At 39.8% G+C, this 13,017-nt stretch overlaps 1 protein-coding gene across 5 annotated transcripts in view; it reads right to left on the bottom strand.

The window, feature by feature from the left end:
- Positions 1-424: 424 nt before the first annotated feature.
- cibar2 (CBY1 interacting BAR domain containing 2) overlaps positions 425-13,017 on the bottom strand; it is a 33,864-nt gene continuing 21,271 nt past the window's right edge. Inside the window, exons 1-9 of one of the 5 annotated variants that reach the window (XM_006641229.3) lie at positions 7,753-7,945; positions 6,414-6,648; positions 5,765-5,833; positions 5,045-5,146; positions 4,362-4,367; positions 3,906-4,010; positions 2,731-2,844; positions 1,740-1,880; positions 425-1,235 (exon numbers count right to left, since the gene is read on the bottom strand). In XM_006641229.3, the coding sequence (XP_006641292.3) occupies positions 1,062-1,235; positions 1,740-1,880; positions 2,731-2,844; positions 3,906-4,010; positions 4,362-4,367; positions 5,045-5,146; positions 5,765-5,833; positions 6,414-6,648; positions 7,753-7,772 (966 nt within the window). In that variant the 5' untranslated portion in view covers positions 7,773-7,945 and the 3' untranslated portion in view covers positions 425-1,061. Of the gene's footprint in view, positions 1,236-1,739; positions 1,881-2,730; positions 2,845-3,905; positions 4,011-4,361; positions 4,368-5,044; positions 5,147-5,764; positions 5,834-6,413; positions 6,668-7,752; positions 7,951-13,017 lie in introns of those variants that run through there. The other 4 variants (XM_069181335.1, XM_015368080.2, XM_069181334.1 and 1 more) reach the window with 4 other exon arrangements.

Below are 13,017 nucleotides of genomic sequence, written 5' to 3'. Positions count from 1 at the left end.
AAAAATATTTTTTGAAAATATTGTTAATTTTTATTCTTCTTTAATGTTTTTTATATTGGAAATTCTTTCTTTAATGAAAATAATAAAAATCAGAAGTTTTAAATGGAAGCTTAATGGAATCCAGACTGCTGTACAACTGAATAATTGTGCTGCACAGTTATTTTTTTCCATCGTGCTTAGGGGTCTGACAGCTGTCCGTATACTTTGAGCCTTATGCACAAACAATTGTTAGGGAATCCTGTCGAATACAACATAGACTACCTCCTTTTCAAGACCTCTGTCTCCTCCAGAACTCATCCATTAAGCAGCAGGAAATTCTGCTCGGGATTCATCAGTGAAATCCCATTTCACCTATAAATGTACCCGGCATTGCTGTGGGCTAATGGAAACAGGTATAGTAACAAAGACTACATAACAATCTCAGTGGGAATCTTAATGCATTCTTTATTTTGAATAAAAATGTAATTTTTTCTGTTTTCTGCCAGCAACAGCAAAGAGGAAGGTCATATGTATGTCTCATTTGATGAAAGCTGACATTTTTGTTCTTTTTTTAGTTTTTCAGAAAGCCAGGTACAGTCTGTGAAATGTCCTTGAGGTCATCAGTATGTGCTGCTCTTTATTCCATTCTGTTCCCTCACTTACATATTTGTTCTAAGTATATATGTAACATTTTGTAACCTGACAGAATGTTCAGATTAGTTTGACCATACATTGAAGAAATATGAAAAATATAGAGATAAATTAAGACTTAACTAATGAAGTTAATTGACAGCTTGAAGTGAAACTATCTAGAAGACACCAGAAGCAATATTGGTCAATAAGGGCAGATCATTTTGGGTGATGTGGTCTATGGAACCTTAAAATGTTTAATTACAACCCTGTCAGTTGTAGTTCCTAAAGAGACTGATATATTCTTGCATTTTTAGAATCAGTTCAATGATAATGAAGAGTGTCAGGATATAGAACCCCCTCTTAATAGTTATATACTTATTTCATGATGGCTTTTGCCTTCTATTAATATATCTGAATGATACTTTTAAAGAACCTCCGAGAGTTTTTATCTATTGAGCTTGTGCTCTGTGACCACCTTGTGTAGAGGGCTTCTTTCTTCTGCTTTTAGCATACTCATATTCGTACATCGCCCTCACATTGTGCAGGTCTTCCTCCTCCTCTGACGACTCCTCCTCCTCCTCTTCCTCCACTGGGTTTTGCCTGCGCAGGGTGCTTTGACGAGTCTGTCAAAAGGACCAGCACAGATCTGGTGTTTCAAAATGACTGAACTGATGTGCAGTGAGTTAATAAGCACTGTGATCTCAGATAAATCGGATCTGTAGTCCTTGTAAAATCCTGTTATGCATTTAAGCTGGATTGAAGCAAGCAAATACAGATGTTTTGCTGGAAACAAATCTAAATTGGGAGACATTTGCATTTGCAGTCATGTCTCATCTACATGCTGTCAGTTTGATTTGAGCTCCTGCTGAATCTAGTGCTCTTTTTAGCCACTTGAAGATAGTTTCAAGGGGGAGTACTAATCATAAAATGCATTCCTTGTTAAATGCAACATTATCATTTTTAATCTTCTGTTCCAAGAGGAAAGACATGGTTATATCAAATTTTTTTGCATTAGTGCTTTTTTCTGTCCGTTTTGTCAATTGATTGGTCTTCATCTTCGGGGATGAAGGCAGCTGTTTAGAATTGGCTAATACCCCCTGTACAGTCTTCTGTAATGCATTACTCACCCTTCTGACTGAATTGGGGTATTGCTTCACTGAGGACGGGGTGGGACTGGGGTACCGATGCACTGAAGACGTAGATTGGACACTTTGTAAGGTCTGAGAATCCAGTGTCCCATTGTACATCTGTATCCTTGATCTAAACGTCTAGAAAGATTGTTGGAATTACACGGTTTTCCAAAACCATACTAGAAAGCAGAACAAATATACATGTACTACAGTACATACAATGCCTTACATAAGTACTGTATGCAGACCCTTACACACAGCTTTCACATTGTTTTCCTTTAAAGCTATCAGTCACAGCACATTGAAGTAGTCATTAATGTGTTAAATACACCACCTACACATTCAAAGCAAAAACCAAGATGAGTGAAGTAAATAGCTCATATGAAAAATGTGGAAAAGCCATGATTACATAAGTAAGGCCTTTGCTATGACAAACTTTAATTTAGGTGCACAGCTTTACCTTAATGAGACACACAGTTAGCTGAGTGGATTCTGCCTGTGTGCAATAACAGTAGTTCTCATGATTTCAGAAAAACATCTGTGAGCTGCCTTGGTCAGGTAGTGAATTTCAAGTAGAGATTCCACCATGAAGACTACAGAACTTTCAGTAATTGAAAAGCACTGCTCAGGAGAAGAAATTCAATCATAGAGACATGGAAGGTGCAGTGTACCAGGCTGATACTGTCTAGAGAAGTCTGTCCCACCACACTGAGCAGCCAGACAAGGAGGAAACTAGTGAGAGATGTCACTGTGAGGACTACAGCAACTTTAAATGAGCTACTGTACAGACGTCAGTGTCTGAGATGGGAGAAAATGTACAATAATCTCCTGGTTGTTCCACTAGTGAAGTGTTTTTTTTTACTTTTCTTAAAAAAACATGGCACTGTAACAAACTATTCTGTAGTATGTGAAGCTGTGTAAAATGTATGGGATGTTGCAAACCTGTGTTAAGTGCTGCAGATATTTTCATATAATGAACATCACTTACTTCCATATCTTTCTCCATATCAAAGTTTTCCAGGTTTTGGAAGGTATTTGAATAAACCTCCAAGGCTTTTGCATGGAAGAGCATCTCAACTGTTATAAACTCCATGAAGACTTTCTGAAAATATAACATTTCATTATTAGGATTTTTAACATTTAAGCAATTTCTCCTGGACATACATGACTTATTCTCCTCCTGTGTCGGCTTTGACTCTCATCTCTACAAGTGGTGCCATCAACTGTCCTGGACTGTCAACTTCAGTGTATTATAGACCCACTGATTCACACAGCTATCTCCTTTACGGCTCTTTCTACCTCCAAAACAATAAAAGCTCTCTCCTTGTCTCACACTTCCTCAGATTTGCTCAGTCATGAAGAGAACGTCCACGCCAGACACCTTTTCCTAGAACAGGAATAGGAACACCACTGCAGCAGCTCTTTATCCTGTATCACTCAGATACGTAGCGCTTCGGGACATTTCTAAATCACCCAGAGAACATCTTCTGTATCTATACTAATCCCATTTACTGCATTTCCTGCTGAAAATGCCCTGCCGTTTACTTCAGTGAGTCAGGAAGAAGACTGGCCAACTGTTTCAGGGAACATGTCAGAGCAGTGAGGATTAAACGTCTCTCTGAACTGAGCTCCCCAGTTCACCTCTCCTGGCCATGCTTCCTGCTACAGGCCAGTTCAGGGCTCCAGGAAAACATGAGCAGTGAAGATTAACTTTAAACTTCCCTCTTCTCTCAATGCTAGACTAATTTCTTTTGAAATCCTCTGGATTGATTTATACAAGCCAGCCCTGTCCACACCCCGTCTGCCAATACCCCTTCCCGTAGGCCTAGTCTCGCCTGCTCTGCCCTTTGCTCTCCTGCTTTAAATTCCTGTTACCTTACTCTCTCCCCCTCACTTCTGAAGAAGGGTCTTCCTCTTTTTACTTTGGTTGGATTTATCTTTTATTTGTTCCTGCAGCCTGCAGCAGCTCCACTGATTCCTGCCTGCTCTGTGCCTTGGTATTTAGCATATTACCAGAAAAACTCTTTAAACCTGCAGCATTGATCTTTGTCACCTGCTAGCATTAATAATGAAGAATATGTCAGGAAACATCATTTTGAATACAGTTCAGACAATTCAGATCTTCTTCTTTCATTTCCTTCTATAAAAGCTATCTGTTTTTACCTTAATGTCTTCCATCTTCTGTCTCTGAAAATCACTGATAGTTTCTTCGAGCTGCCGTGTGGTTCGGTTTGCATCAGCTGAGGCTTTCTGTGCATTAGATTCAGCCTGTAAAACAAGCAGGGCTCCTCACTCATCTAGCACAGCTGGCCATTATGTATTCATGCCATTTTTATTCAATAGTCTTTAGTAAACTCTTAGGATTTATTCCATAGTTTTACGTCTAGAAAGCTTATTGAGAGGTTGACAAAGGAATGAAAGGGCAAGATATAAAAATGTACATGAAGAGGAAGTCTAGAAAATGAACTACTTGATGGTTCAGCACATTGAAATATTTAAACTGTTTATACTGACAAATACTGCACAAGACTCAAGGCTTGATTCTCGGATGCTCCACTAGAAATGGGTTTTTTGGGTTTTCCATTTGGCATCAAAGAGGTTTATGCTCAAGGAAGGTACCTGTGACTGAAAAAAAAGTTAAGGAAATGAACCTGTCAAAGACTCGGCAGACAAACAGATTTCAGTGTGAAAGGTGGCTGTATGAGTGTTTTTTAAAACAGCTGTTTTGAAAATGCATTATAAATGCATATTTTTAAATAAAAAATACATTGCATTATAATATCTGATCATTAACGCTGCAAATAAATACTATAGACAACTCATTCACATCTCCTCTGTTTCCCTCATTGCTGGGATTGCTGATGAGATTCACATGATACCTTAAGAACAGTTTACATTGGCTGTTTCCCTTATTCCACAACTAATGAGAAGTCACTAAGCAAGTCTAATTAGTATGAAGACTACACTGGGCATTAGTGGTATACAGTATCTAAGCTGCAAGTGCTTTATTCATTATCATCGCACTTTTGATTTACACAGGTCAGAATTAACATGGGCACAATGGTCAATGAAGAGACCTTTGATTCATAACATTTGCATGAACCAGATCAATTCAGATGGCAGACTGTGGAGCTGATTGCAGTTCATGCAATAATTTCTAGCTTCCTGCACTGAATAACATTTGTATGGGTCAAAAACCTGTTGGGAATAGTTGCTGAAACAAGGCAGTCCATAGGTTGTGAACAAGAACATTACATGTAATTACAAACACAGTAGAAAAATTGAAATCTCTGCAAGGATACAATGGCTTGCCTGTCTGAGGGGTTTCTCTGCCTCATTTTTTCCAGCTTCTCCAGCTCTTTAATCTCCCGGTTGCGTTCAGCACTGAGCTTTTTCAGATCTGCCTAATTATCCCAGTGTGCAGGAAATTAGATCATAAACAGAAAGTCAGAATAGGCACCCGTGAGGAATCATATGGATTTTGACATCAGTAATCTTTTTACAAGCAGGAATTCTGCAGACTTTTATTTATTATAAATTGATGTCCTCGAGGCACAGTACAAAAGAACGCTGAATGCAGCTTTTATAAATGTCCAAGAGAGAAAAAAGAATGTTTTATTGAAATCTCTTTAAAAAAGGGCCTATCATCTTTAAAAACACCATCTTAGCCCCTTTCTAATTCTACATAAACTGGACTTTTTCCAGTTTTATAAGGTAAAAGCCAGCCTTTAAAATGACATATACCAGCATAAAAAGGCAATTCATCTTCTAAATTGTAGCACATGCACACCTTAATACTCACTACATTGTTATACATTAATAAGAGTATTAGCTATGTTTGTTTAATATGAATTTTACTCAAATATTTCAGTTATAAGGATTTAAAATCCTTTTCTCTAGAGAGACATTTCAGTTAATATATGTGTGAGTGTGTGCTTCAATTCTACTGTAGACTTCGCATGGCTTATTAAAAGAGCCTTAGAGAGAAATCTTCCTTCACAGTATTACTGTGTGTAACTTACTCGTTTGTGTTTGATAATATCTCCATAGGTTTTCAGGGGAGATACAACTCTGGTTTCTAAACGCTGCACCTAAGAAAAGAGAGAAGAATAATGTAGCTGTATTTAAATGTATTCTTGAAATAAGATAAAGTTTGTTTCCTTTGTGTGGGTTTCTAATGTTTTTGTCGCAGTGCAGAGCTGATATATGTTGTTTGGTCAGTTTCCGAAGGCTGACCACTTCATACTCTATCAACAGATAGAATATGCCACACACTCAGAGCGCAGTGTGTCTTTCATTCAATCTTTCTGTGACAAAGGATCGCAAAAATTACTTGATAAGTGTTGCTGAAGCTGAAGCTGCATCACTGCACATTTAATAGATGTGATGATTACATTGCAAATCAAGACAGAAGTCTTGCATTTTTCAGTATCTGTTGTTTAACATTGGAAAAATCCGAATGGAAAAGTTTAAAGTAGGTAGTAAGTTCCTTCTTAATATACATTCTCAAATTTCAACCTGTTATCAACCTGCGTATCAATTTTCCTGCAGCATTTGTATACCGGTCTTGGGCTGTTGTTTTGGAGGAGGTAGAGCAATCAGAGGATAAACCGATGATCAGCAGTCTCTCGGCTCGCCTTCAAAGAGCCCAGTGATAATGCGGTGTCATACCTCAGCCTGCCTGTAGTCCTGCACCATGGCTAAATCCTCAGCCAGGTTCTTCAGGCAGGCCCTGAGCTCAGGGTTCTCCGTATTTGCAAAGTCAACAAGCTGCTTGACCACCAGGTCAGCCTTGTCCCTCAGCTTGGCAGTCTTCCGGGCGTAAGAAGCCAGGAGGGTGCAGAACTGACCCAGGTATTTCTCAGCTTGGGTCACTGTGGTCTCCATTATCTTTAACTGGGTTTCCCTGGAATGATCAAAATACTCTGCGTTGGAGTGTTATAAAGATGTTATCCTATATTGTTACTGACTGTACTGGTACAGTATATTTAGAACAATTCAGACATTTTGAGGTCTTTTCTCAGAAGGCAGAACTCTGAAACATTCTAAAATTGTATAAGAGCTTGCTGGAGATCTGTTCAGATATTTTTTATATCTTAAAGGGGTTTATTTTCACTAGTCAGTCATTGTGGAATGCAAGAAATGCCACAGACTGGAAGACGTTATGCGGTTGAGCATGCTCACTGCCACCATCATAAACTGGAAAGTTCTTCAAAAGCCCGTCAACAGGCGTCTTTGGATGTTTCCTTGGAATTTATTTATAATAGGCATCATGGCGTAAACAAAGTAGGAGCTATAATGTATGTTTTATGTATGAGAAGACGTAATGCATAAATCTGTGGTTAAAAACCCCAAAACTGCTGGGTTTTATTGGCGCTCTGTATCGCCACAGCGTGAGACGCTGCGCTGAAGGAGGAGATGGGTTCCTGTTGTCCGAGCCGGACTGCAGCGCACAGGTCACTGCCCTCGACCGCTGCTCGGTCCGGCAGTTCTTTCTGTTCCATATATATAACCAATTGTTGACAAAACATCTTTGTCGACAAGACTTAAAGCTGTTTTTGGCCTTACCCGATAAAAATACATATTGTTATCTATTTGCACAAAGTCGAACAATATCTAAAAGCAGTAAATGTTTAATGCTTTTGTCATATATATTTTATATATTGAAGCAGCTGTTTTTTAGAGGAATAAACAACAAAACATTCAAAATTACAAAATAAGATCAGTCCCTGTTTTGCAGTTCACATTTAAAATATTTAGTAAAACTACAACTTATTGTTTAGCTGATCTACATATTAAATACGCCTGAAACTGAAAACAAGCCTGGGCATACTGCGTTATTTAAAGTCGATTTCTGTTTAGAAAAGGTCTATAGTATTAAGCATTGCACTAATGTAAAATATCTATTTAATTTGTGAAGAGTACAACATTACTCTTCAAAATTACTCTGCAACCTTTTACTTAAACAGAGCAACAAAACAAAAACGTGAATTAAAAATCATCAGTTTACCTGGAAAGTAGTGAATTCATTTTTATTTGAGAAGTTAGCAACGCAAATCTGTTTCCCTGGAACAAAGGTGTTTGTTCTAGCTCCTCCACACTTGCAACAGGCTGTTGCGCACGCTGTTGCTATAGAAATGACAACAGAAATCTCCTGCAGTTGTTTTATTTTTTTGCCACCAGATGGCAGTAAGCTCATACCTTTTTTTTCCCCCTGGTACGGGACGAGATCACGTTAGGCATTTTTGATTACCTAAGATGGCAAATTAATTGCACATTGTAAAATAGCTGATGTAGAACAGAAGTCTCTGCTGGTATGGGATCGCAATTAAAAAATGTACCTCCTCCAGCAGGGTAATGTCTGTGGAGGCTTCACAATACGCAATGTGGACCTACTGCAAAAAGGGTGAATACAAAGATTTGTAGATTTGTAGCAACAGCACAATTCTACAAGCATGAAGCATCTTCCCCCACAATTTAAAACACCAACAAATTTGCAATACTCCTATTATTCATCAATTTCCCTTCGGGGTCAATAAAGTCTTATCTATCTATTAAAGAGACCTGCTCAGGGATGTCATTAATTGAATGAATTTACACTGACAGGGAGACCCCAGGACCTGAGGCCAGGGCTCCAGCACTGTGAAGCAGGAGCACTAACCACTGCACCCCTGTGCTGGTCCCTCTTGGCTTTTCCATTGTGAACTTCTGGTTCAACATGTCCTGTTCACTGTGCTGTTGATCTCAAATAAAACAAGGTATTTAATTTAGTAGGCTGACAGGTATTTAAAAATTCAATTAGTGTAGCTAAATGTAAACTTTTAAAGGAAAGAGCGAGGCTGTGCTTGGTCTGATCGATTTGCTTTTGGTTTATCCTATGTCGGGATACTGCACATCTCACAGTTTTCTTGGATGGGAAAGGAGTACTGAGAAGAGTGTGTGTGTATTGTGGGAGTGTCTTGGGGCTTTGATGTTCCTGCCAAATTTCCCCTACGGACAGCAGCTGCTATTTGCCAGGAGGAACACTCCTCTCTAGTAGCCACAGATTTCTTTCAAAGATGCAGGCCTCTCCCCCCTTCCCTCATTCAGATTAAGGACAATAAGTCTCTTAATGTTCTGTCTTGCATGCCAATAATCCATGAAGATCAAATGAGCCATCTACATTCCCACCTAGGAATCGAGCGAAAGACCAATTTGCTTACAGAGTTGCACCTTATTACAGAAAAGTGCAACTATGTGTAGCTGAGACAGAACACTGTCATCCAAAGTGCCACTTCAGCCCTCGGCTTTGTGGGACCTTTCTGCAGTGAGAGAGTACTGACCCTTACTGTTGAAGTAGGTCAGAGGCTGTCTATAGCTGAACCCAAAGAGACCATGGAAAAGACACAGCTATGAATCCTAGTGTGACAGTCAGAGTCAAGGCAATTATACTGAAATACAGTATGAGAATACAAACATCCTTCTTGGTCTCTCACGTGAAGTTCACATCTGTCTTTTGTAAGAAGCTGAAATTCACTTAACATTGAAAGAAAAAGCTGTTGTTGAAAGCAATGGTACTCAGGTTTATCTGGTGTCCACTGGATCTGTAAAGTTAACACAGCCTGCTTTAGCAGATCCAGGCGCTGCTGGAAGAGAGAGGAACTGGCTTTAGTACCTGCAGAAACATTTATACTTGCCACAGGCATTGTGTTTGTAAACCATAAGTGCATTAACAGTCACACTATGATCTTGATCATGAAAAGCTTCAGGCAGATAAGGCTTTTATCCTTCAGGCTTTTACATCAGGAGGCTACTCATTCCCAGTCACAACAGCCAGGACCCTGTCCCAGGAGCAAAGAACACAGGGCAGGACTTTATCTCAGACAGGCCATCAGCCCATCGCACAGCGCACACACTTTGAGTGATGCTGTGAAGACACCAGTTAAGCTTGCCAGCATGACTTTGGAAGGTGGCGATAGGATGAAACACCTTGATGTGCTGTGCAGAGGGGCTACTTGCACATACTGTAATAGCTACTGCGTGTCATCAGGGTGAGTGCAGAACTTCAGCTGTGGGTAAAGTAACCCTCCTACAGTATGTATAAAGTGCTTTGGGATGAAAAGCACTATATAAATGCAAGGAGCTGTGGATTATTCATCAGATTTAATTCTCCCACTGAGTCGCAGCCCCATAATGAAATCAGCACCTACTCCAGATGCATGAATGTCTGTAAATGATGGCATTGACTCAGTTCATTTATTATTCCTAATGGTCATGAAAGACTATCCATTGACATGCGGCCAACGGCAGCTGCATGTGGAACAGAGTCTTGAGGAGCTGGGGTGGCAGAGTGGGGCTGTGGTTTGTGCTCTGGGTTTCTGACTAGATGGTTATGGGTTCAGTGTAGGTGATGCTGCTGTATCCTTGAGATTCTCTGGATTGTTTCAGTAACTCTATCTTTAGAAATGTGTACTAAAACTGTAATGCAAAAGTAGGCAATTGTAATGTCTTTAAGAAGCTGTGTGTTAAAGCATCTGCCAAATCATGAAAACCTCCTGGAAGACAACCTGGATTTGTTTTATGTGATAGCTGCCACTGTTTGTATGGCCTCTGTCGTTTTTTTTCTACGGATGTTTCTCACAGATTCCCTTTGCCTGTATCTCTTCACCCAGAGAAGGTTAACAGCTTTAGTACATATCACCAACATCTGTTATTCCCATCTGCCCCCAGTGAGAATGAACCCCCAGCTGGGAGCCTGTCGCTAGCTTTGGCAGGCTGTGAAGGGGCCTGCTCCTTGATGCTGCCACTGACTCACTCACCACTCCAGATCAGCTCAGCCTCAGAGCTGTCAGGCCCCAGAGAGTGCTGGCAAGAAAACAACAGAATCCAGTTCCCAACTTAGTTTACAGAGCTTTCCCAAACCGAGGAGACAAAGATCCTTTTCAATTGTCAGCACTGAAACCATTCCACATAAAATCCCTGGTCTCCAGGCTCACACAAATGGAGAACACAAGTGAGTAACACAACATAAGTCAATACATTTAATCCAAATGCAAAATAAAGAAATTAATAAATTTCTTTAACAATGGGGATGTTTAATTAGGCCTTGTGAATTGCCAGTTTCTAAAAAAGAGACAATCTATATAAGTTTTGCACATATTTTTAGTGAAGTAGAAATAAGCAATCCATTTTCCAGTTTTCCCAAAAGAAAACTGACAAAAACAACTATTTCAAATGTGGAATCTCTTGATTTATCCCCTGAGGTGTTTATGAGGACCTTTATGATGGTGATTGGGAGTCTTGCAATTCTGACAGCTGTGGGAAATTTATTTAAGATGTGAAAAGCTGCACTCTAAGCCCACAGCTTCACATATAGCATAAATTCTTCATGCTGACTTTTCCCCAACACATTTTTTTATTTTTTTTCTGTGGAATCCCCTTGTAATACAAGCACAAGGGAGTCATGATTGTGATCAATGTTGTTGAAATCAGTGCAGCAGTCTAAGTGCTTAGAGGAAGTTCTGCAGTTACAAACTCCATCAATTTAGTGATATGTTGGGCTTGAACCATCTTGCTTTGTGTAACAACAAGTTGGTTGTGCACATGAAGGAGGTCAGAACCTCCAAAATAGGCAACCAAGCTGGTATCCATACTCTACAATGCATAATATTGAATATTACAATGTTAGCATTTGAAATCTATCTAAAATAGAGAAAAAAGCACTAAACTACCTTAAAGTCAGATAGTCTGCCTTCGCCATGTGGATGAGGTAGCTGGAACTCTGCTGAAGAGCTGCTGATTTGGCAGTGACACTGGTGATGGTGGAGAGGCCTTAGCTCAGTGGATGCTGGGATAGAACCATTTACAAGAGGCCCATATTCATAGCCAGGAGAACTGGTGTTTGTCCTTATCTAAAATGAACACCATGATCATCTACAGCGATTTCACATGCACACAAAAACAGAAAAGTAAAAGAAAGGATTGAAACAAAATGATTCCATAAAAGGTATAGATGAATGGAATTTAAGACAAGGACCCTGTATTTGAGAACTAGTGTGATGATTAGTTATAAATAAAATAAGAACTTTATTTAAAAATACCCCTTTCTTTGTGATGTTTTGCTGGGGTAGACTGTTTCAAAGTGCCCTGTTCACAGTGTTAATTCTCAGCCATAAATGTTCATTTCAAAACCAATAATAAACATCAGCGTTCTTCATGTACCAACCTTCCCAAACTCCTCCATCTGTCCTATTAGTAAACTGTCTTTCATTTGGACAGAAAAGTCCAGTATTAATCAGTAGAAGTAATTACAACAGCAGAAATGGTTTTAGAACAACAGTCATGTTCAGATGGTACTGTATAAGGGCTCTCATTTGGAAACTAAAGATAATAACCAGTGTTATTATCCAGTAAGAACTGGATAAAGTGACTGTGGAAAGCATCAGCAGAGTGTTTATCAGACACAGGGCCCTGAGGTAGCTCTCCTATTGTTATCATTACTAAGCACAGAAAGGAAACTTGGAAAGCGGAAAAAAAGAAAGAAAACCCCATTCCCCATACACTGGCGTTAGACAGACAGTAGCCAGCATGCCAGGGAGTGAAGGCTGAAATCTCAGCCATCACAATCAGTGCCTTCTGCTCAGCTGAAGAGCTGGCTGAGAGTAGAACCTGTGGTTGTTATACTTTTGCCAATAGTAACAACTGCAAAGGGTTTCTGAAAGAGGGCTTTTCAGAGGTTTAAAAAAATGTATTTATTTCTGTCCACGAAAGCCTTTCAGCTCTGGACAGGGGAAGGATATGGGGGACTCCGTGAGGAAGCAGTGTTCGTTTTCAAACCTCTGCCCCTTGCTGGCGGCAGAGGATGTTGCCAGGCGACTCCCTGCAATGACAAGCCTGACAAGCTATAAATCAAAGGCCACAATTAGAACTGGTGCCAACGTCTCCGACCAGCCGCAGAACCCAGCTCCTGACAGCCTGCCTCATACTGTCGCTGTAAACAGATCTTTATTCCTCCACTGTGCAGCATAAACCATACATACAGCATTTACAGGCCGAAGGAAACAAGCAATCAAAGTGCAGTTCAGGGAGAGGCCAAAAACTTTTCCACTTCCCCTTTACAATGTAGGCAAAACGTGACAGCGTCTGAAATGATAAAAAGTGTCATGCTTTTGTAAAGTACAGTGTATGTACAGATGAGACATCAGCACTATGAAAATACTATGAAAAAGTTTGGCTGATTTGTTTTAAAAATGTCTGTAAAACAGACATGAAGTCATTGAACCAAAAGTTGTTCTGG

This window comes from Lepisosteus oculatus, chromosome 20 (assembly GCF_040954835.1).
Source record: "Lepisosteus oculatus isolate fLepOcu1 chromosome 20, fLepOcu1.hap2, whole genome shotgun sequence".
Taxonomy (NCBI): Eukaryota; Metazoa; Chordata; class Actinopteri; order Semionotiformes; family Lepisosteidae; genus Lepisosteus; species Lepisosteus oculatus.
The sequence above is the reverse complement of the archived record's forward strand: the minus strand, read 5'-3'. Positions and strand labels throughout refer to the sequence as shown.